This window comes from Danio rerio, chromosome 5, assembly GCF_052040795.2.
Source record: "Danio rerio strain M-AB ecotype USA chromosome 5, GRCz13ab, whole genome shotgun sequence".
NCBI classification, from domain to species: Eukaryota; Metazoa; Chordata; class Actinopteri; order Cypriniformes; family Danionidae; genus Danio; species Danio rerio.
Genome location: NC_141025.1, coordinates 47,085,566 through 47,109,170, shown reverse-complemented (window position 1 = coordinate 47,109,170; position 23,605 = coordinate 47,085,566). Strand labels below are relative to the sequence as shown.

The 23,605-nt window shown below is 42.6% G+C and overlaps 1 protein-coding gene across 5 annotated transcripts in view; it reads right to left on the bottom strand.

Annotated features, from left to right (window-relative positions):
- The window catches only part of adamts3 (ADAM metallopeptidase with thrombospondin type 1 motif, 3), a 214,793-nt gene that overhangs the window by 117,405 nt on the left and 73,783 nt on the right, over window positions 1-23,605 (bottom strand). For all 5 annotated transcript variants that reach the window (NM_001287096.1, XM_087251131.1, XM_087251134.1 and 2 more), the window contains 1 exon segment: window positions 9,750-9,833. In NM_001287096.1, the coding sequence (NP_001274025.1) occupies window positions 9,750-9,833 (84 nt within the window).

Genomic DNA, 23,605 nt, shown 5'->3' with positions numbered 1-23,605 from the left:
ATAGCACAGTGGCTCAGTGGTTGGCACTGTCGCCTCACAGCAAGAAGGTGGCTGATTCAAGCCCCAGCTGCATCAGTTGGCATTTCTGTGTGGAGTTTGCATGTTCTCCCTGTGTTCACGTGTATTTCCTCCGGGTTCTCCGGTTTTCCCCACAAGTCCAAAAACATGTGCTATGGCTGAATTAAATGAACTAAATTGGCCATAGTGTATGAGTGCGTGTGTGAATGCAAGAGTGTATGGGTGTTTCCCAGTGATGGGTTTCAGCTGGAAGGGCATCCGTTACGTTCAACATTTGCTAGATAAGTTGGTGGTTCATTCTGCTGTTGTCACCCCTGATAAATAAAGGAACTAAGCTGAAGGAAAATGAACTAGTGACAGACCGTGTCATGTGTTGTCAGGGTAATTGCATCATACACTCCTGATTTTCCGTTTGGTTTTACATACAACAGGTATACACCAAAGGTGCTTTAATGTGTTTGTCTGTTTATTTGTTTGTTTAGACTAGTGGTACCACAAGTGGTACGCAGGCTTCCTTCTATTGGTGCGCAAAGAAATCGATGAATAATTCAAGCAAAAACTGAACACACTTTTAACCTCTTTACACGTACGATAACAATGATGTGATCAGGAAATTAATTTCATTAGGCTAAACTTTTTATTTTATTTTCATTTTTCTAATTTTTATTATGTATTCTATCATTTGAGGTTATTTTCCTCCCCATACTTGTAACGGTTGTTTGGGGCATATATTTTTGTATGCCAATGTTGACAGGTATAGCTTAATCACTTGCTTCTCTGACAAACATAGTATACTCTAACGAGCAGTAAGCAGATCTAATTTCTAATTTAAATATGTAAATCCAATTCATATATTTAAAATATAAGTTAACATTTGCACATTGTTTCAGTTATTATCCACATTAGCATACATTGTTATTGCAGACAACAAACCATCTCGCAATTATTTGTGAATTAGAATGCAGGTATAAAATGACCTGTTTGTTGTAGTCTATTATGAGCTCAAAATAATATATATTTAAGCAGTTTTTTGCATGCAGTTGTGAATGGTGAATAGGGTTTTAATGCACTCATACCACAATTAGACTAATCGTGTGGTTAGAGGCAGTATTTCTCCCTCTCCCCCACTCTCCTTCTCAGCTTTACCTTTTTTTTTTAAAACTGTGATAGTAACTGACCTGTGCTGAAAAGGGGATTTATGTCACATTAAAAATTTACTATAAAAAATGTCCTGTGACCTATTTAAGACTGTAAACTTCTTCAGCTGTAATAGTTTTTGACTGCAACTGTTTTAAAAACTACTGTCGGGTTAGCTTTGCCAATGCTTGGAGGAGCTTTTTGTGTAATGTGTATGTGTGCCTGCCTTTTCCTGGCAATATGCCAGGGTTATGATTAAATAATAAAAGTCTGATCATTAGGGCCTCGACAAACATTACTGAGCTTGTTCACAACAGTCAGAAGTGCAAGCTTCCTGTCAGAAAGCTGTATATATTATCTATTAAGTGTGTATAACTATAAAGAATCTGTGAAGTCAGTGGATCTGTTGACTTCGTAAAATCTTAATAAACTACCCCATGGTACTGACTTTTTTTGCCTAGAAAATGTGTGTATATATACAATGGTGTGAACAAATCTTTGCTCTCTTACTGATTATCTTAATTTTGCACATTTGTCACACTTCGTAAAATTCATCATGAAGATCAGGAAACAACTGTAAATATCAGTTGCAGAAAACACATTATGCATTTTCTAAATGATGGTTTGTATTATTAAGTGAAAACAAAATGCAAATCTACATAGCCCTGTGTGAAGACGTGGGTCACTCTTAGCAGCAAAAACTGCAATCAAGTGTTTTCGAGTCTATTATAGCACTGTGCGGGAATTTGGCCAGCTCATCTTTGCACAATTGTTGTAATTCAGCCAGTGGTCATGCCACAGCTTCCCAATAGGATTCAGGTCAGGATGTTGACTAGGTCACTCCAAAGTCTTTTTGTTTTTCTTCACCCATTCAGAAGTGGACTTGCTGATGTGCTTTGAATCATTGTCCTGCTGCGAAACCCAATTTTGGTTCAGCTTGAGCTCCCTAACAAATGGTCGGACATTCTCCAGGTTGTTTGGGACTTGTGGAGCTGTGCATCGATGGATTTGCTCTTCAGTATTTGGACTTTCAGCAGTAAAATTTAAACTGGAATCTCAACTAAACTCAGCTCTGAAAACTCTACTGACACAGTTTCAATGTATTAGAACCTCTATGTTAAGCTGCTTTCTACATTTTAAAAGCTCTATATTAATAAAGATTAATTGAAATGAACTTATATCCACACAGCGGAATTCATAGTTGCAATTATCACAGCACAATGTGCAGGATTGTTCCTGAAGCAACAAAACAGCTCAATACATACACAACCACCATCACATTTTAATGTTGGTATGATGTTCTTTTTCTGAAATGTAGTGATACTTTTATGCCACACATAATGGGACACACACCTTCCAAGTTTTTCAACTATTGTCTCATTAGTCCACAGAGTATTTTTTCCCCAAAAGTCTTGGAAATCATCAAGATATTTTCTGGCAAAGCTGAGCCTTTATGTTTGTGCAGCTCAGTGGTGGTTTTCATCTTAGAACTCTGCCATGCAAACAGTTATTGTTATGTCTCTCTACATTCACCTTAACTGAGGCAAGTGAGGCCTGCAGTCCTTTGGATGTTGTTGTGGGGGTCTTTTGTGACCTCTTGGTTGAGTTGTCGCTGCACTCTAATTTTGGTCGACCGGCCACTGCTGGGAAGGAATTCTCCACTGTTCGATGTTTTTGCCATTTGTAGATAATGGCTCTCACTGTGGTTTGCTGAAGTCCCATGGCCTTAGAAATGGTTTTATAACCTTTTCCAAACTGGTACATCTGAACTATTTTTCTTCACACAGGGCTATGTTGTTCTTCCTTAATGATAACATCTTTATTTAAAATCTGAACGGTGTGTTTATAATCTATAACTAGCATTTAAATTAGTTTGCTGATCTGAAACATTAGGGTCTGACAAACATGCAAATTGTTTATCATTATTATTATTTTTTTTTTGTGCATCCCAGTCACACTGAAAATGCAAAATTTGGCAAATTCAACGCAAAACATTGCCTACATTTTTGTAATACATGAAAATGTCAAATAAAATACATTGCTCTGGGTACATTTTGTTGCACGTTTTTAGATGACAAATGCATCTGCATATATGTATCTTTTGTGTACATGCCCACAAGAAAGAACGTTCGAGGTTACTAAAGTAACCCTTCGTTCCCCGAGGAGGGGAACGGAAGCACTATAAGTGGATTTGATTGTAAAATCCACGCATTGGGAGGTTCGGTTCAGAAGCTACTCGTCTGAAAGAGTATTGAACGGGCCAATTAAGAATGAATTGGCAGCGCAAGCCTGCGCAGGTGAGCGGCATAAGCAATCAACTGAGTATATAAGCTCACCTGGCGCCAGCAGACGCTATCCTTTTTAAGCTGAAGAGACTTTCAACAGCTAAGGGACAGTCATTATGGCGACGGAGTATAGTGCTTCCGTTCCCCTCCTCGGGGAACGAAGGGTTACTTTAGTAACCTCGAACGTTCCCCTTCGGGGGGAACTTCAGCACTATAAGTGGATTTGATTGTAAAATCCACGCATTGGGAGCCCATTGAAAGCGCCATAATGACTGCACCTTACCAACACCCCCGATGAGGAGATAGTCAAGCAAGCGTGACGCACCCACATCATGGGGGGCGCGGTCCTCCAACGTGTCCCTGGCCCTAATTTATCCTACTTCAACAGAAGTTTTACGGATTTATATATATTTTTTTGGGAAGTCGTGAGCATCTAGATAATTCTAGGAAAATACGACAGTACGTTGGGAAGCGTGCAATCCCGATAGGGAGGACGCTGCGGAGGCCATCCGTTACCCAAGGGGGGATAGATGGCAGAATTTACATATGGACTAGCCCTAAAAGGGGGAGTACGCATAGCAAAAGAGTGGTTAGCGGGGAGGGAAGACACGGGTCCGCCCAGGGGGGGACTTAACCGTGGCTGAATAAGCATATGGGATCGCCTAGTGGGGACCACGCATAGCAGGCACCTTTACCCAAAACGCGGGCTGACCAGCGGGCAGACCTACAACGTAGTGGGCCAGCAAGTGACTCCTCCGCTGAGTCAGTGCTGGGGGCCACGGAGGAATCTGCAGGGCTCACCTGATGGGGAACTTTACTGACAGATAAAAAGGCGCACGTATCTCCGTGTTAGGGAAAATGGCGCAGCAAGCGTGTTTCAACACCCTACCGAATTGTTTCCTCAATCACCAAGGGTTACCTAATACCCTTGAGGAAACCAGCTCCACTCGCAGATTGTAAAACCTTGCAAATGTGTTGGGTGTCACCCAGCCCGCAGCTCTACAGATGTCTGTTAGAGGGGCGCCGCTTGCGTGCGCTCGAGAGGATGCGAAGCTCCGAGTGGAGTGCGCACGCGCTCTCGGGGGACGCGGCTCATCTCGGCTCTGATAGTGAAAGAAGGCATCCACAATCTAGTGGGAACTTATTTCGGTACGGCACTTCCCTGCTGCCGACCGCTATAACAGACGAAGAGCTGCTCAGATGATCTAAACTCTGAGTGCGGTCCGGATAATACGCAAAACGCGAACTGGACAATAAATAAGGGCTGGGTCTGCCTCCTCCGAGGGCAGCGCTTGCAGGCTCACTACCTCGTATTAAAACGGAGTGGTAGGAACCTTGGGCACATATCGCGGGCGGGGTCTCATACGTGAGAGAAGCCAGCCCAATTACAGGCACGAGTCACTGACCGAAAAATGCCTCCGGGTCCCCGACCCTCTGATCGATATCAACGCGACCAGCAGAGCTGTCTTCAGGGACAGAAATATACTGAGTCGAGGATCGAAGGGATCTGACGCGGCTTGTGTAGCGAGGGCGAGATCCTAAGAGGGCATGAGAGGGGGCGGGGTGGATTAATTCGCTTAACGCCCCTGAGGAACCGGATGATGAGGTTATGCGTTCCCACGGTGCTGCCAGCCACCGCGTTATGAGAGCGGAGATGGCAGCCACGTAACCTTGAGTGTGGAGGGCGACAGCCTGCTCTCCAGCTTCTCTCGGCGTAAAGAAAGCACAACGCTGATCTGGCAAATTACGGGGGTCTTCTCAGCGAGAGACACACCATTCAGTGAATAGACTTCACGTCAGGGCATAGGCGCGCTCGGGGAGGGGGCTCTAGCCCGAGTGACGGTATTAGCCTCCGCAATCGGAGGTTACCTAAGTCTTCCTCGCGTCTAAAAATCTCCAAAGATCGACGAGGGTGCCAGGTGGTGCCCTGTCCCTGAGAGAGTAGGTGCTCTCTCGAAGGGACTGCCAGGGGAGGGCTATCGCGAGGGAGAGCTCTGACATCCAGGTCCGGTTGAGCCAGAGGGGCGCAACCAGCAACCTGTTCCTCGTCCTCCCTGACCATGCACAGTAACTGCGCGAGCAGGCTCACTGGGGGAAACGCGTATTGCGCGTGCCCCGAGGCCAGCTGTAAGCCAGTGCATCCGTGCCGAGAGCGCTCGGTCAGGGAAAGAACAACTGGCAATGAGCGATCTCGGGGGAAGCAACAGATCGATCTGGGCTTCCCCGAATCGCGCCCATATCAGCTGAACAGACTCGGGGTGGAGTCTCCATGCTCCAGGACGCAAGGCTGCCGTGAGAGCGCATCGGCTGCACGGTTGAGCTTGCCTGAATATGAATGGCGTGCAGCGATTTCAGCCGCGGATGACTCCAGAGGAGCAGACGGCGGGCGAGCTGAGACATGCGGCGAGAGCGCATACCCCCTATACGGCTGATATACGCCACCGCCGCCGTACTGTCCGTCCTGACCAGCACGTGTTGCCGCTCCAGCACCGGAAAAAAACGGTGGAGAGCGAGGAACACTGCCAACAGCTCCAGGCGATATGCCAATGCAACTGGGTACCTTTCCACAGGTCCGCAGCCGCATGCCCGCAACGCACAGCCCCCCAGCCCGTGTTGGAAGCGTCTGCTGAAACGACAACAAGACTGGACGCCTGTTCTAGAGACACCCAGGCCTGTAGGAACGATGGGTCGCTCCAAGGGCTGAGGGCGCGGCGACACAGCGCAGTAACAGAGACTCGGTGTGCGCGCGCGTGCCATGCGCGTCTGGGGACTCGATCGTGAAGCCAGTGCTGAAGTGGTCTCATATAGAATAATCCGAGCGGCATGAAGCGGCTGCGGATGCCATATGCCCCAGGAGCCTCTGAAATAGTTTCAGTGGGACCACTATTTTACTGTCGAGCTCTCTCAGACAGTACAGCATCAGCTGAGCGCGCTCTCCGGAGAGGCGCGCTGCCATGGTGACCGAGTCCAGCTCCAGCCCGAGAGAAGAGATCCTCTGCACGGGGGCGAGTTTGCTCTTTTCTCGGTTGACCTGAAACCCCCACAGGTGGAAGTGCCAGAGCACTTTGTCTCTGTGCATAATCAACTCTGTGCATAATCAAAGAGAGGGCAAATTCAGCCAGTCGTAAAGAAATTGAGTATGCAGATGCCCGCGAGCCGAAGGGGCGCTGAGGCACCCTCCGCGGGCTTGGTGAGGACCCGCGGAGACAGAGAGAGCCCGAAGGGGAGGGCTTTGTATTGCCAAGCTCGACCTTCAAACGCAAACCGCAGAAACTGTCGGTGGCGAGGAAGAGTGGAGACATGGAAATACGCGTCCATCAGGTCTAATGCTGCAGACCAACCCAGAGGACGAACGCACCGGAGGATGCGCTTCTGCGTTAGCATTCTGAACGGCAGCTTGTGCAGGCAGCGGTTCAAAACGCGCAGATCTAGGATTGGCCATGACCCACCGCTCTTTTTGGGCACGATGAAGCGTGGGCTGTAAAACCCGCTCTCCATCTCGGCTGGAGGGAGCGGCTCGATTGCATCCTTCGCCAGGAGGACAGCAATCTCCTCTCGCAAGACAGGGGCGGACAGGGGGCTGACCCTGGTGAATACACACCCGTGACTTGGGGGGCCGTTTCGCGAACTGAATCGCATAGCCGAGTCTGATTGTGCGTATGAGCCACCGCGAAGAGCTGGCCCGCGCTAACCAGGCAGGCAGAGCTCTCGCTAATGGACTCATCGCTACAATCGCTGACGTACCAGCAGTGGGGCAGCGCGGAGTGGGTGTGCTGATCCGGGAAGCTCGCGGGTCCCACGGAAAAGCTGGAGGTGAGATATTTGCTCTCACTCCAAACCCGAGCTCCGGAGGGGAGGCTCGAGGGGTGGGAGAAAGGAGACCATCCTCCCAGCGCTCGTGAGCCACTGGCGAAACGCACCGAATCTGCAAGCTAGAAAGCATAGCGTCCCAGACTGGCAGATTTCGGGCTGTCACATCTGGGGAAGTGAAAAGTGCCCTTTCATAATGTTTTCATGGCAGTAAAAAGTGCCGTTGGAAATGGGGCCCCGCCCTCCAGCGGGGAAAGAGCAAGTTCCCTCTTCTCCAGATGGCCTGTCCCAGGGGCGCTTCGCGGTCCGTTGCCGGACTTAGCGGCGTTCTGGGCAGGGGGGCTGCCTGCTTCCGAGGTGCCCGACGCGCTCGCTTCGCCGAAGGCGTGTGCGGGGGCGGAGCAGCTCTCGTAGGCGGGCGCTTTCGGCGAGGAGCAGGTATGAATGGCACGGCGGGCGGAGCGGGCTACGGACCGCCGATAAGACATCACCCACCAACTGCTCTCTCACCGTCTTGAATTCCTGGGTGAATTCACAGACAGTGTCGCCGAACCTGGCTGGGGATATGGGGAAGTCAAGAAAGCAGACTTTGTCGACTTTGCGCATATCAGCCAGGGGTGGCGCTCCTGGACCACTAATGTGGACATCGTCCTCCCCAACGCACACGCAGCGGACTCAGTAGTCCGAAGAGCTAAGTCGGCGGCGGTGCGAAGCTCGTAAGCCTGGGTTGGACCCACCCTCGTGCAGCTCGGCCAGCGCCTGCGCTTGGTAGCGCTGGTAGGTGGCTATCGCATGCAAGGCGGAAGCAGCCTGGCCCGCAGCTATGTAAGCTCTAGCTCCGAGGGAGGTAGATAACTTACAGGCTTTGGATGGGAGACGAGGCGAACCCGCCAAGAAGAGGCGCCGCGCGGATTTACCGCCATCGCGCACTCAACCTGAGGAATCGCCACATACCCCCTGGCTGTTTCACCGTCAAGAGTGGTTAGGGTGGAGGAACACGCAGCACGAGCAGAAAAAAGTGCTTTACAAGACCGCGTGAGCCTACTGTGCACCTCCGGGAAGAAGGGAACGCCCCTCTAGTCGGTCCGGCCGCGGAGCTGGGGGATAAACCATCTCCAACCCACGGCCGAAGCAGCCCGGGAAAGCACGGCTAACATGTCCGTTTCAGGATCCGTAGTGACAGCGCTCACCAGCCCGAAGGGGGCGAGCGGGTCTGGATCATCATCGGACAATGAAAGCCCACCCTCCGATGCCGCGGTGGACATCTGGTCTCCGGTGTCATCGGGCGTAAGGGCTACCATCTGTTAGACGGATCGCTTCCCCCGCCCGAAGCTTGGATGGAGCGCTTAGAGGAGCGGGAGGTCCGCGGGCCCGTGGGCGACGGATTATCTCTCGCTGAAACCCTCAGATCTGCCCGAGTGCCCGCTGCAGAGCAGGGGACAACTGGGGTGGTTCGCCCTTTTGCAAAGGCTAACCGCGATCTTGCGCAACAGTCATGGCATCGCAATGACGACATGAACTGCCCGCGAGCAGCGCATTAACATGCTGGACCCCCAGACATGTAACGCAGTGCCCGCGCCCATCATCCGAGGACAGGAAACCACCGCATCCAGAAACGCACAGTCGGAGCGCCGTCCTGATAAGGACGTGCTGCACGACTGTGTTGCTCTTTCTGTGAAGTTTGCAACTTTATACGCACCGCTCTGGAGGACCGGACCCAAAGAACGCCAGGCAAGGGAGAAACCCAGCTCGACCGTCTGCCACTGCGTGTACACACTCTGGACCGGGAGAATGCTCTCGTTCGCTCAGAATCGCTGGTCACAGCAGGAGGAACCCTCATCGACTCGATCAGAAAGTCTCTGAAGCGAAAAGGATAGCGTCTGCTGGCGCCAGGTGAGCTTATATACTCAGTTGATTGCTTATGCCGCTCACCTGCGCAGGCTTGCGCTGCCAATTCATTCTTAATTGGCCCGTTCAATACTCTTTCAGACGAGTAGCTTCTGAACCGAACCTCCCAATGCGTGGATTTTACAATCAAATCCACTTATAGTGCTGAAGTTCCCCCCGAAGGGGAACTGCACCACAACAATCATTAATTCATTGATAGTATGTCCCTATAAATACCATTAGTGTGAAAAGAAACACATTTTTAGGATCACACTGCCCCATAGTGTTCAACTTACAAAAAAAGTCAAATGTATTTTGAAAGAGTTTTTATGATTTAACTAAAATTGCAGCCTGAGTTAAATATTTTACTACCTCATAGATTTGTGTGAGTAAGTACATTTAAGCTGTCTTAATTAAATGAACGCAAAATGATGTAAAAACTGCTTCAAAAAATCATACTCTGCATTAAAAATGCATCTTGTAAAAAGTTTGTTCTTGAGTAAAGGTGAGAATTAGATATGACACTACATGACTCTACCTTAAACATGTTATAATATCAAAACATGGCTAATATGCTTACTAAGAGACATTTGATACTTAACAGCAATTTACCTTAGCATATCCAAGCATGATCATCCTCACAAGCACAACGTTGATGTGCACTTCCAAAGATTCATCGTGGTAAATCTCATTCACCTGTAAACACACGATAAAAAAACACATTATTATGCCTTAAGCGCAACATAATAAAATAACAAAACACTGAATTACACAAAGCGGAAAATGGATACCATGCGAGGAAATAAGCTGTGTCATCCAGCACCTAGTCATCTATGACAGCTACTGATTTTATCAGCTCCAGGGACTGCAAAAAAACAAACAATGCTGCTTCTTCCTATTTCTGAACCCTCAACATGACTGACAATGAGCAAGAGAGTGCCATGCTTTTTCAACAACAGAACCAAGATAAAGGGAGCTGGAGGAAATGGGATCTCAAACTCGTAAGAGTGGCTCTGAGAGGCATAGAAGGCGTTTTAGGCAGGTCATGGGGCTACGGTTGGCATGGAAAAGCCTATGAAAGGTTGCTAAATGAAAAGGCCCCAGTGTTGAGCTGGTCATACAGAGGGCTTTTAAAGGTTCGATGTTTTTCCTTCCCCACCTAGCTAAGAGGCTGCTGTATGGGGTGCTGCGTTACGGAGGCACAGTTTTGCTGGCTGAATGCTGGCTGTAGTGCTGTGCCCAATGACTACATCCTAAAAAGCACAAACATTTCTTCTAAGATTTCTGGAACTTTTTTTTTTTTAATTGGTCACCAGCAGCAGCACATATCACCACAAGTTTTTACATACTGTACATCCACCGCTTTACATCAATGAATTTACAGTTTAATAGATTACATCCTCCCTCTCAAAACATCATTAACTTTTTATAAAGTAAGTGACAAATACATTAGACATCAAAAACACTGTATGCACTGTAACTTGCAACTGCCATTAAAATGCTACACTTACAAAAATTATGTGTTAAATAATAACATAATAATATATAAATTATAATAATGATAATAATAATAATAATAATAATGTGTTATGGCTATATTTAAAATGTTGTGTATTTTTAAATGATTGTTTGTAAAAAGAAAAAGAAGAAGCGGGAAAAAAACAACACTGTGTGCGCAAAACAATGAGTATTAAATATCAACTAATCAGATTTTTTTCATTGTTGGACTGTACAGTTAAAATCAGAATTATTAACCCCCCTGAATTATTAGCCCCCCTGTTTATTTTTTACCCAAATTTCTGTTTTACGTAGAGAAACTTTTTTGTTGTTGTAATAACTGATTTAGGCGACGCAATGGGGCAGTAAGTAGTGCTGTCGCCTCACAGCAAAAAGGTTGCTGGTTTCCCAAACAACGTTGTAACTTGCGGCTGAACTATCATAGTACTGTTGTGATTCGGGATAGATACAAACAACTGAAGGTAAGATCCAAATGCAGGTTTATTCGAAGGTCAGGCAAGCAATGGTCAAAACAGGTATGAACAGGAATATGAGGGCAAATCCAGAGTCGTAATCGAGGTACAGGCAAAAGGTCGAAAGGCTGGCGGCTAAACAGGATAACTGGGATACTAAGCTAGATTCAGACACGGAGAAACAAGACAGGGAGAAACGCGTAGAAATGTCACCAAACAGTAGACAAGACTCGGCAATGTGAATCAGTCTGTGTGCTGCTTAAATACTGAGTGAACTCTTAGTCTGTGACCGGTTTCAGCTGGTGATGTAATCAGGAAGATGAGTGACCAGGCGTGCGTGATTGGAAGAATGATGATCGCTGGTTATCGTAACATAGCCCCCCCTCTAAAGAGCGGCTTCCAGACGCTCCAAATACAGTTCAGGCGGGAGGTGGAGCGGAGGCGGAACAGGGGGAGGGATGGAGGGCCAGGACCATGCAGCTGGAGCGTACCTGGGGCGTGGAGCTGCTGAAGACCCGGAGCGTTGAGTTGTGGAAGGCCTGGAGCGTGGAGCTGCGGAAGACCCGGAAAGTAGAGCTGTCGTAGTCCTGGATCGTTTGACAATGGAGGACCTGGAGCGTGGAGCTGCGGATGCCCCGGAGAGTGGAGTTGCGGAGAGCCTGGAGCGTGGAGCTGCGGAAGACCCGGAGAGTAGAGTTGCGGAGGGCCTGGAGCGTGGAGCTGCGGAAGACCCGGAGAGTAGAGTTGCGGAGGGCCTGGAGCGTGGAGCTGCGGAAGACCCGGAGAGTAGAGTTGTGGAGGGCCTGGAGCGTGGAGCTGCGAAAGACCCGGAGGAAGGAGCTTAAGTGGCAGCGGCCATTCAGGAAGTTCAGCAGACGGCGGCCATTCAGGAGACTTGGGCGGCGGCCATTCAGAAAACCCAGCCGGCGGCCATTCAAGAAGTTCAGGAGGCGGCGGCCATTCAGGAAGCTCAGGAGGCGGCGGCCATTCAGGAAGCTCAGGCGGCGGCGGCCATTCAGGAAGCTCAGGAGGCGGCGGCCATTCAGGAAGCTCAGGCGGCAGCGTCGACTCTGGCTGCGTCTCCAGCTGTGGCGCTGGCTGCGGCGTGGACTCTGGCTGCGGCGTGGACTCTGGCTGCGGCGTGGACTCTGGCTGCGACGTGGACTCTGGCTGCGGCGTGGACTCTGGCTGCGGCGTGGACTCTGGCTGCGGCGTGGACTCTGGCTGCGGCGTGGACACTGGCTGCGGCGTGGACACTGGCTGCGGCGTGGACACTGGCTGCGGCGTGGACTCTGGCTGCGGAGGGTCTGGCAGCACTGGAGGGTCTGGCAGCACTGGAGGGTCTGGCAGCTCTGGAGTGTCTAGCAGCTCTGGAAGGTCTGGCAGCTCTGGCAGCACTGGAGGGTCTGGCAGCTCTGGAGGGTCTGGCAGCTCTGGAGGGTCTGGCAGGTCTGGCAGCACTGGAGGGTCTGGCAGCTCTGGAGGATCTGGCAGCTCTGGTAACTCCGGTAGTGGTGACCATTCTGGGGACTCAGTTGATGGCACTTCAGGAACTAGAACAGGAACTAAGGCAGGAACGGACAAGGAACAGGAAACCATCTTGTGAGCTGGTGGCAGATTGGCGCTTACCACATTGTGAGCTGGAAGGCTGGTTGTGACCACATTGTGAGCTGGAAGGCTGGTTGTGACCACATTGTGAGCTGGAGGACTGGAGTCGGCCATCTTGTGAGCTGGAAGACTGGAGTCGGCCATCTTGTGAGCTGAAGGACTAGATGCGGCCATTTTCTGAGCTGGGAGTGTGGTGATGGAATGAGCAGCAAGCCCCGGTGGTATCTGGTCTTGCTGTACACTGCCCCTCCCCAAAAAATATTTAGGAGTTTCTTCCACCTCACCTACGGTGAAGGACGAGTCCACAGTGCGTAGAGCATAGTCCAAAAATTCAGAGAAAGTCCCTCGAGAACGAACACTTGAAAGTGTGCTCTTTAGCGGCTCATTAAGCCCATAAATAAAAAAAGTCAATGAGCATACAGTCTGGTAAATCAGTGGTGTTAGCGATCTCCAAATAACACTGGATGTGGTTCTCGAGGGATTGATTACCTTGGCGTAGACGGACCAAAAACACTGCTGGATCCATACTGTGGCCGAGTCTTCTGTTGTGATTCGGGATAGATACAAACAACTGAAGGTAAGATCCAAATGCAGGTTTATTCGAAGGTCAGGCAAGCAATGGTCAAAACAGGTATGAACAGGAATATGAGGGCAAATCCAGAGTCGTAATCGAGGTACAGGCAAAAGGTCGAAAGGCTGGCGGCTAAACAGGATAACTGGGATACTAAGCTAGATTCAGACACGGAGAAACAAGACAGGGAGAAACGCGTAGAAATGTCACCAAACAGTAGACAAGACTCGGCAATGTGAATCAGTCTGTGTGCTGCTTAAATACTGAGTGAACTCTTAGTCTGTGACCGGTTTCAGCTGGTGATGTAATCAGGAAGATGAGTGACCAGGCGTGCGTGATTGGAAGAAATGCATGTATGGAAATGTAGTCCTGGGGAATGCGGAAGTGAAGTTCATAATGAAGAGGAAACCAGCGATCTCCAGAGAATGATCGCTGGTTATCGTAACAAGTACAATGCATCGTTTGGGAAAAGAACAATGTAGTGATGAGTGTTTCCCTAACCCCCCAGGTCTCTGTCACAGATTCATAGTTTGAACCACGCTAGTTATAATGTAAAAAACACATAAAATTGAAAAAAAATACAATATTAGTTTTGATAAAAACATGTACTCACTTTCCATATTAAATATATGCAAATGACACATATAGGGCCAATGTTTCCTTTACAAATACTATTGAGAAAATTTCATATTATATTCTAAAACATAAAATCACTTTAAAAAGCTAACACGTATTCTAATCTCATTTATGAATCATATAAACACATAATGACACTACTTATTAAGAAATGAAATTTTATATTATTTATAATTTATTAGGGAGTGAAAAAAATATTTTCTACTACTTTAATATCAATAATAATAATAATAATAATAATAATAATAATAATAATAATAGTTATTATTATTATTATTATTATTATTATTATTATTATTATTATTATTATTATGTAAGATGTAGTTGTTTTTCAAGTCTACTTTTACAATTTGTACACATTTAAACCAATGCAGAAATGTTCTAATCTAACCAACAGGCCCATGTAATTTACTGTACAGATACTTAATAAATAACCAACTATAAATTAAAAGCAGTAAAATATGCTATGTTTTTTGTTTTCACAAGCTTTGCGGACGTAACATAAATTCCACTTTTAAATAAAAGGCCACATATAGCTTTCGTTAGGAGCCACAGCTGTGTTCAAAATGACATCAATGTTTTCAAAGTGCACTAGAAAAGGAACGCAATTGTCAATATTGCAAAAACTAAACTGTAAAATTACTTTGAAAATACACCTATGAGTGATGACTTTCATGCTCTTTTCTAATCATTCCAAGTTTAAATGTCAGAACATTTTAAATGAATAGGTCATAGGGGGATAACTGGGAATAGAACACAGCCAGGATCTGTAATTCGAACTACAGCTCCAAAGGTGTAGTTGCAAGCGTACAAGTTTGCGACGCAGTTTGCGAATGTTCATTGGAACAATGGATTTGGGAAATGGCAAATCAACAAAATATGTTTGTAACAGCGAAACTTGCAACCTTAGTTGGCTAACGATGGTTTTCGGAAATGCACCCAAGAATAGGGTAATTAGGCAAGTTATTGTATAATGATGATGACTATTGAGAAAAAAAAATAGCTTAAAAAGGCTAATAATTTTGACCTAATTTTTTTTTTTTTTTTTTTTACAAAATTACTGCTCAAAGCTTCATACTGCTTTAGTTCAAATAAAACTTTCTCCAGAAGAAAAAACATTCTATTATCAGACATAGTGTGAAAATTATCTTGCTCTGTTAAACATAATTTGGGAAATATTTAAAATAGACAAAAATTAAAAGGAGGTTTAATTATTCTGCCACAGTTGGCATGCCTGGTAGGGTGAGACACAACAATAATGTGTCAGTAGTAAAAACACTTATAATAAATTTCGGTACAAAAGTTTTGATAAATAATGAGTTATTTCTGAAAACATAACCGCACATAAATGTGTGCATATGCATGTTAAGTGAATAAGACCTATTGTTATGTAGAATGTTTTAAGCATAACAAATCAGTGGCTTTGTCATTTTTAAAGTAATTTTAAAGTGATTTTAATATCACCAGTTTCAGTTATTTTAAGCAATAATACAAATAGCTAAATGCTGCTGTTGTTATCTTTCTCCTGTTTTCCAGGAGCATTTCTGTGACCCAGAGTGTATTTATTGAAATGAAACTTCAGAATCTACAATGGAATCTTCATGACGATCAGGGTCGCTATCAGTGCAAACTCAGTCGAGTCAGTGGTTCCTCTGGACGCTATGAATCGCAAACAAGACTCCAACAGTGAAAAAGATAAGTGAACTGTAGAAATGTCATTCTTGGTAAGGGCTTGTGTTTTTTGTGGCTTTTCCTTATGGCTAAAAAGGGGCTTCTTGTCTTTTGTAACGCAAGATATACAATTGTTTACAAAAGTCTTGGTGATAATTCTTCCAAAGAAATAAACTGTAAATGTTGCAGCCATGTTTTAATGAATAAATGTGAATTCTTTATAATACATTATACATGCTTTTTGTATTGCATCAAACTTGTTAAGGTGGTAAAGAAACAAAGCACATTTATGACACACACTGGGGGATTTATGACACATTAGCATGTTATATAGGTAAGTACTGTCTGTGTTAAGAAAAATAACACAGTGGTTGAGTTCAAAATAACTCAAAATGTGTTGATCTTAATTAGCCACACGTGTGTGTTAAGAAATATAACAGGTTATGTTGTTTTTATCACATCTGTTTTTGTGTGTATTTAGTGAGTATAGAAAAGAATCACCCACTTCGAAATTTACTTAGTGCAACTTATAACACCCAACCAAAAGATATAACACCAACATGTCTGAAAAAACTTTACATATAAAAAAGAGAATTAATGGGTTAGAAAGAGGATCACCCTCTTGTTTTAGTATTCGGTTGAATGACCTGTTGCTTTAATTACAGCCTTTATTCTGTTGGGATACATTTCTACTAACTTTGCACATCTAGACTTTGCAATATTGGCCCACTCCTTATTGCAGAACTGTTCAAGTTCAGTTAAATTTAATGGTGTCCGCTTGTGAACTGCATTCAGGTTTAAGTCTGGACTTGGCTATGCCAGGACATTCACCTTTTTCTCCTTTAACCACGGTGTGGTCAGTTTTGCTGTGTGCTTCAGGTGATTGTCATGTTGGAAGGTAAACCTTCTTCCCATTGATAACTTTCTGGCAGAGAGCAGCAGATTTTCCTCAAGAATGTATCTGTATTTTGCCCCATCTATTTTTCCTTCTATCCTGACAAGTGCTCCAGTTCCTGCTGCAGAGAAATAACCCCATAACAAGATATTTCCACCTCCATGTTTTACGGTAGGAATGGTGTTATTTGGATAATGAGCTGCATTGGATTTCTGCCAGACATATCATTTGATGATGTTGAGGTCAAATAATTCAAATTTAGTCTCATCTGACCATAACACTATTTCCATGTGGCCTCGGAATCTTCTAGGTGCGCTTTGGCAAAGCTCTGTTGTGTTTTTATGTTGCTTTTCATGAGAAGAGGCTTTTTTCGTGCAACCCTTCCACACAAGCCACATTTAGGAAGAATTTTTGATATTGTTGTCACATGCACACAATGACCACTCTTTGACATAAATTCCTGCAACTGTTCAGAGTTGTTGAAGGCCTCTTGGTTGCATCTCTGACTATTTCCTCCTGGCTCTTTTATCCAGTTTGGATTGACGTCTTGATCCAGGGAGGGTCTGTGTTGTACCAAATACCTTCCACTTTTTAATAATGGACTTCACTGTGCTTCTATGCATTGATAGATTTGCTCTTCAGTGTTTGGACTCTCAGTAATGATTTTAAAGCACGCTGAATTGAGCTGAACTGAATTAAACTAAAAGACTAAAAACTGAACTACTCTGTTCCAATTGACTATGACCATTTATGTGAAGCTGCTTTGACACAATCTACATTGTAATAGCGCTATACAAATGAAGCTGAATTGAATTGCTGAAATGTAAAATAGCGTTGTGTGTCGTTAAGAAGGTGATTATCTACACCTGATTGAGTTTACAAGTAATATTCAGAAGGGGGTGATCCTTTTCACAACTGAGTGATTCTGTTTTTATGCTTGTTAATTGTTTTCTGACATGTTGGTGTAATATCTTTTACATGGATGCTATACGTTATACTGAAAAATGACACCAAGACAAAAACAAAATTGTATCTGTCTTCATTTTAGGCTACAATGCAACAAAATGTAATTATTTCAAAGTGGGGGTGATTCTTTTCTATACCCACTGTATATGTTTATACTGCATTAGATTGATTCAGCAATATCAAATTATAACTTTGAGTTGAATGAAAAGGTTTATTTACATTTTGTCATTTTTTTGCTTTTCTGGAATTAACCTGGTTGGTTTACCTGGCAGAGTAAGTTACATTGGAAGTTCTCTTTCTGCCATGCAACTATAAAAATAATAAAACTATAGGTTATTCTTTTTTGAGGGTCATCTTTCAGTTAACTAAGGCCACATTTACATTTCTAAGTTTAATAACTCTGATTCTGCTTTTAAACTATAGACAAAAAACCAGCCTGTATTCAAGTCTGCATTTACACTTTACATGTGAGGTAAAAAAACTAAAATAAGATAGATAATCAATAATAATATATCAATACAATAATCAATACAATCACAGGATGAAGACAAACTGATTATACCATGTTTTTCTTTCGACACCATCAAAAAAGTTTAGCTCTGCAGAGAAAAAAAGAGGAGAGCCATTGCTGCATTTATCATTCATGCAGCAATGACCGTGGGTACTTCGCTTCATACATGTCAAAATCACACATGACGTCATTTGCCACCATTTCTTTTTCAATAATTCATGATAAAAGGTCAACACCTTATCTGTCTGCTTAAGTGGCAGACTCAAATGCACAAAGTTATCTCCCTCCTACGAATGAATACAGACTGAAACTGATCTGATTTTTTTTTTTCTCATCATGAATCATATCCTATCTATGCTACATATGAAAGCAGAAAAATGGAATTGGGTCACTCATGCCATACAGTATAAATGTTTGAAATTACTTGTTAACTAACTCTGAGGATTAGAAGAATTTTATTAGACGAGGTTAGTAGATTAACACTAGAACTACAGAGGCAATCATTCTGACCTTGTAGAAACTTTGTACTTTAAAAACGTATTAAATATTACTCTGACTTTAACTAAATGCACACGTTTAATTCTAATATTATGTTATTAATAATACTAAATACAAAGTTCCTTAGTATTTGAGTTCTGAGCATTCTGAGTTCTGAGTATTATCTTAAATGGCTATAACGGTCAAATTGACCGCATGCATTTTAGCATTGGCTACTTTTCCCTATGCTTTTAAACATGTGTGCCTCTGTTGCCTAGCAACTTTCTGCAAGAAAAAAAAAAACATAACTTTCTGATAGCAAAAACAACTTTATCTCAGACATGCCTTTCAAAACAACATTTTCACTAATTTGCTCTCCTGCTTGCCGGACACAGTGAGGTGCACACCTTTGCTGGCAGTCTAGTAACTTGTACACACTGTATGACATGCAGTAAAATAAGATATCATACACTTGAAGTCAGAATTATTAGCCCCCCTGTTTTTTTCCCCCAATTTCTGTTTAATGGAGGGAATATTTTCCAACACATTTCTAAACATAACAGTTTTAATAACTCATTTCTAATAACTGATTTATTTTATCTTTGCCATGATGACAGTAAATCATATTTGACTAGATATTTTTCAAGACACTTCTATACAGCTTAAAGTGACATTTAAAGGCTTAACTAGGTTATTTAGGTTAGCTTGGCAGTTAAGGGTAATTAGGCAAGTTATTGTATAATGATGGTATGCTCTGTAGACTATTGAAAAAAAATATATAGCTTAAAGGGGCTAATAATTTTGACCTTAAAATGGCATTTAAATCATTTAAAACTGCTTTTATTCTAGCAAAAATAAAATGAATTCTCCAGACTTTCTCCAAAAGAAAAAATATTATTCAACATACTGTGAAAATGTCCTTGCTCTGTAAAACATCATTTGGTTAATTTTTTCATAAATATGACTTCAACTGTACATTCAAAGCTTAATTCTAAATAGAAGTTACACATGTAAATTTGATGTGACAAAAGTCCAGTTCAGAAAATGAACTAAAAATGGCCATTCTAATACAGAATTTCTGTGTTAATTTGACATACTGTAGTATTCGCTAAAAAGTAGAATGTCTGTTAAGGGGGCATAAAAATAAAGTGCACTTAGCAGACACTTAGCTGACAATCTACTAATGTGACCAGTAGTGACTACTAGCTTACATTGTTTTGAAGCAAATTTACACTTAAAAAGAATGTCTAAAGACGGCAGAAAATAAATATTACCAAATGATGAAATTACTAACTGATATCATAATAAACACTTTAAAATAAAGTCCCGTAATAATATGCATAATTTAATTTAGACTTTTGAATTACGTTATGGGACCTTGATCATTAAATAGTTATAATAGTTTATAATAGTTTAAAGTAATATATTATCTGGGTTGGTGTTGTGTATGGCATAGAAAACATGTAATAAACTGCCAGTTCATTTTCTGTGGTTTTACAGACTTGTTTCTTTATATATTGTCAATAAAATGTAAATTAAAGTCACTTTGTGAACTGTAGAGTTGAATTTTCAATATCAAAACTTGGCAGAGCAGAGATCAATGTTTCATAGTGCAATTGACAACCGTAATAAACAAAAATCCCCTGTGACTTTTCTTTTAAAGTGCAGACATGATTCAGAAGTTGTTCTCATGACAGTAGCACCAAAGTGACCCAATTAAGCAGATTCTAGCTCTGTTTGACTCTAAAAACAAAAAGTTCAGGTCATCCTGATCTTCCATGCGTTGTAGAGGAGAGGTAATTGTGATGGATTTAAACAAACAACTGTGTTCAATCTGAAATTCTCCATTCTTCTTAATGCTATATGATTTGAACTTTTTCCCTGAAGGGATAGTTCCCCCCAGCCAGTCATAATTTCCTTTACGAGGCTGTTGTATTATTCAGAAGCTTATCACTTTGCTCAGGAAGTCAGCCACCTTTATCCTCATCTCCTCCTCTCATCCAGAGTCAGGCATCAGATGCATCTTGTTAAAGTCAGACTGCTAAATTACAGTATGTTTTTTTAAATAAAAAGTCACTTAGAATTTTAATGAAATCATTAATCATTCTGTTTACCACTGGGGCTATTCGTGCTCATGCAGGCAGGGTATGTTTGCCCAGAACAGAACCATACCTCCAATCAAATCTGAATGATAATTATGATTTATATTGATATGATATGATTTTGTGATCCTGGCTAAAAGAATCATGATGGCTGGTTTGTGCAAAAGAAACATTGTTTACAACATTATTACCTTATTAATCCACAGCTTGTTCATGTTCATGTTCATGAGTGTGTTCATTGAAGTCTGGTCTGTGAGCTTCCTGTCACATCATGACATGTATTACATGCACTAACCAGGGTGTTAAAGACCACAGACTATAGCATCTGTGACTAGTGACTCTCTTGAGAACAGAGGAGAGAGCTTTAATCGCACGGCAATCATTACATCGCTGTATATACAGCATCTTTTTTTTTTTGCCTCCCAAAATGCTGGTAATTGATTTGCATTTTATGAATCATCACAGATCCAGGAAAAAATTAAATAAAATTGCTGGAAAATAAAGTCAGCTACATCTTGTTGTGCCTGAGGGTTAGTAAAATAACAGCAAATTTTCATGTTGAGGGTACTATCCCCAAAGGCCAACAATGTAAGCTATAGCTATAAGCTACAACCATAAAGTCAATTACTATTGGTAAATATTATATTACTCAAATTTATTCTGACAGCCAACCATCAAAAACATATATCTGCGCACAAACTGCACATGCTAAACCTCAAAAAAGCTCTCAGGTCTGCCACAACCTCTACACCCAAGAGAGAAAGGTGAAATGAATCTAATTATGTTACAAAAAAAAAAAGAAATGGATAAATAAACCATGCAGATTTATATGCACGTTTGCACAGCTTTAAAAAAAAAAGAAAAATCAAGGAAGACAGAAATAAAAACTATGCCTCAGCAGATCTGTATTGCTGGAGTGCAGCAAAAAATAATGTACCCGTGCGAATGATTAAATTGTTCACTGGCATATGAACACAGATTGCCTCAACGACTCTGTAAATCAGCAGAGGACTGTTAGTCTCTTACCAACTGCCGCCCTCTCTTTTTTCCTATAGCCGTCTCATGCAATTAAACAGAAGCTGTTTGATACTGAAAATTGTCCTCTTCAGGCAACAAGGCTTTAAATAAGCATGCAAGAGGCCTAGCCATGGAAGTCTACGAATAGTGATGTTGTATATTACACAGAGCTCGTTACATTCTGGAATCACACCCACTCCAGTTTCTAGAGGAAAAGTCAATCTACATACAGAAAAATAATACATAAATAAATGTCAATGAATAAATAAAGATACGTTTCTATTTATAGAATTATCCATGCATTTATTACAGCTTAAAGTGACATTTACAGGCTTAACTAGGTTAATTAGGTTAACCCATAGGCAGGTTAGGGTAATTAGGCAAGTTACTGTATAACAATGGTTTGTTTATCAAATATATAGCTTAAAGGGACTAAAAATGTTGACCCTTTATTTAAAACTGCTTTTATTCTAGCCAAAATAAAACCAATAAGACTTTCTCCAAAAGAAAAATTATTATCAGACATGCTGTGAAAATGTCCTTGCTCTGTTAAACATCATTTGGGAAATATAAAAAATATTTATAATAATTAAAAAGGGGGCGTATAATTCTGACTTCCACTGTAACTTGGGTGAACCTTTGATACAATAGCTGTAAACACATTGTAGGTTCTGTGGATGGGGCAGTCATTGGTGAGGGTTTCTTCAACTCTATAGAGGACACCTCATTAATGCACTGCTGAACAGAGCAGCAGGGACATCTACTGGAGGAAGAACTTCTGAAGTTTCAAAAAAAGCGGTTGAATTTTGTATAACTGTATATTCAAAGCTGCTTTGTAGATATTGCGTTCCTCAAACTGTCAAGTGGCTCACATTTGCGCCTATGCCTTATTTGAAAAGGCAAAAAGAAAACGCAAAAGCAAATGCTACTTGAACTCTTGCAAATTGCTCCAGCAAAACTAAGGGTTGGTTTGTTCTTGATGCTGTAACATTTTACAATCAGACGGGCAACATGAAAATATTGGACATAAGGAGCTTACAAGCACTGTGTGTGTGTCTACAGTTGAATCCTATGGTTTTCAGGCTGACTCTCTGAATGACGCATGATGCATTATCTTCACAGATGACATGGTGCATTTTAAAAAATCTCCCTAGAAAAGTGCAATTTACAAAATGAAACACTTGTCAGTTTTGTACACATAATAGGGTCCTCCGTTTCAACAATTGTAGTTCAAAAATTCCTCCAAGAAAGAAACAATAAAACAAAACAAAACAGTGGGAAATAGGAAGGCAAGGGACAATTTTAGCCTTTGTAGAAGTTCAGCATCTTTACAGGTGTATTTTAATGACTTTTTTGTATAAGGTAATGCTAATTGCTGCCATCCACTTTCTGCATTCGACCCAGGAGGTATTTTGGCATGTATGTTTTTTGCTTCTTTAACTTCAGATGCAGATACTTTCCCACCTATGAAGCTCAAAAATGCTATAGAAGTCCTTTATTAAAATGTTATCCGCCTATAATATTTTGATTTAATGGCTAAAGATTTTAAAGATTGAAGATACCATTGGGGGAAAAATCTAAAATTCATTTAAAGCAAACTGACGTTTGATTGATATCAATAAATAAACCATAAAAGTACTCTCTGGCTGTATTATTCCAAATGTTATTCTGGGGTTTTAAATATTCTTAGTGGGAAAAACACTTGCTCTTTTATATTATAATGGCTATAAACATTACTATTTAAACATTATTATAAGTTGAGCATGCTGAATATTCTTTTTTTTGTAGTTTTTTGTCAGTAATGGTATGTTGTTCTAGTTGTAGTCATATACTGAGTAAAATAAGTAAGTATGGAAGGATATACTGGACAATTTTCAAATGCATTTGTTAATCCTGCATTACCGTTTGCATTTCCATATTCACGAATGTGCAGTGCCACATTTCAGATGAAAAAGCAAAGTCTATGCGCAAATGCTTTTACCTCGCCAATGAAAAAATCATGTAGCTTAAATACAGCCTACAACAGACACTTACATCCGGCCCA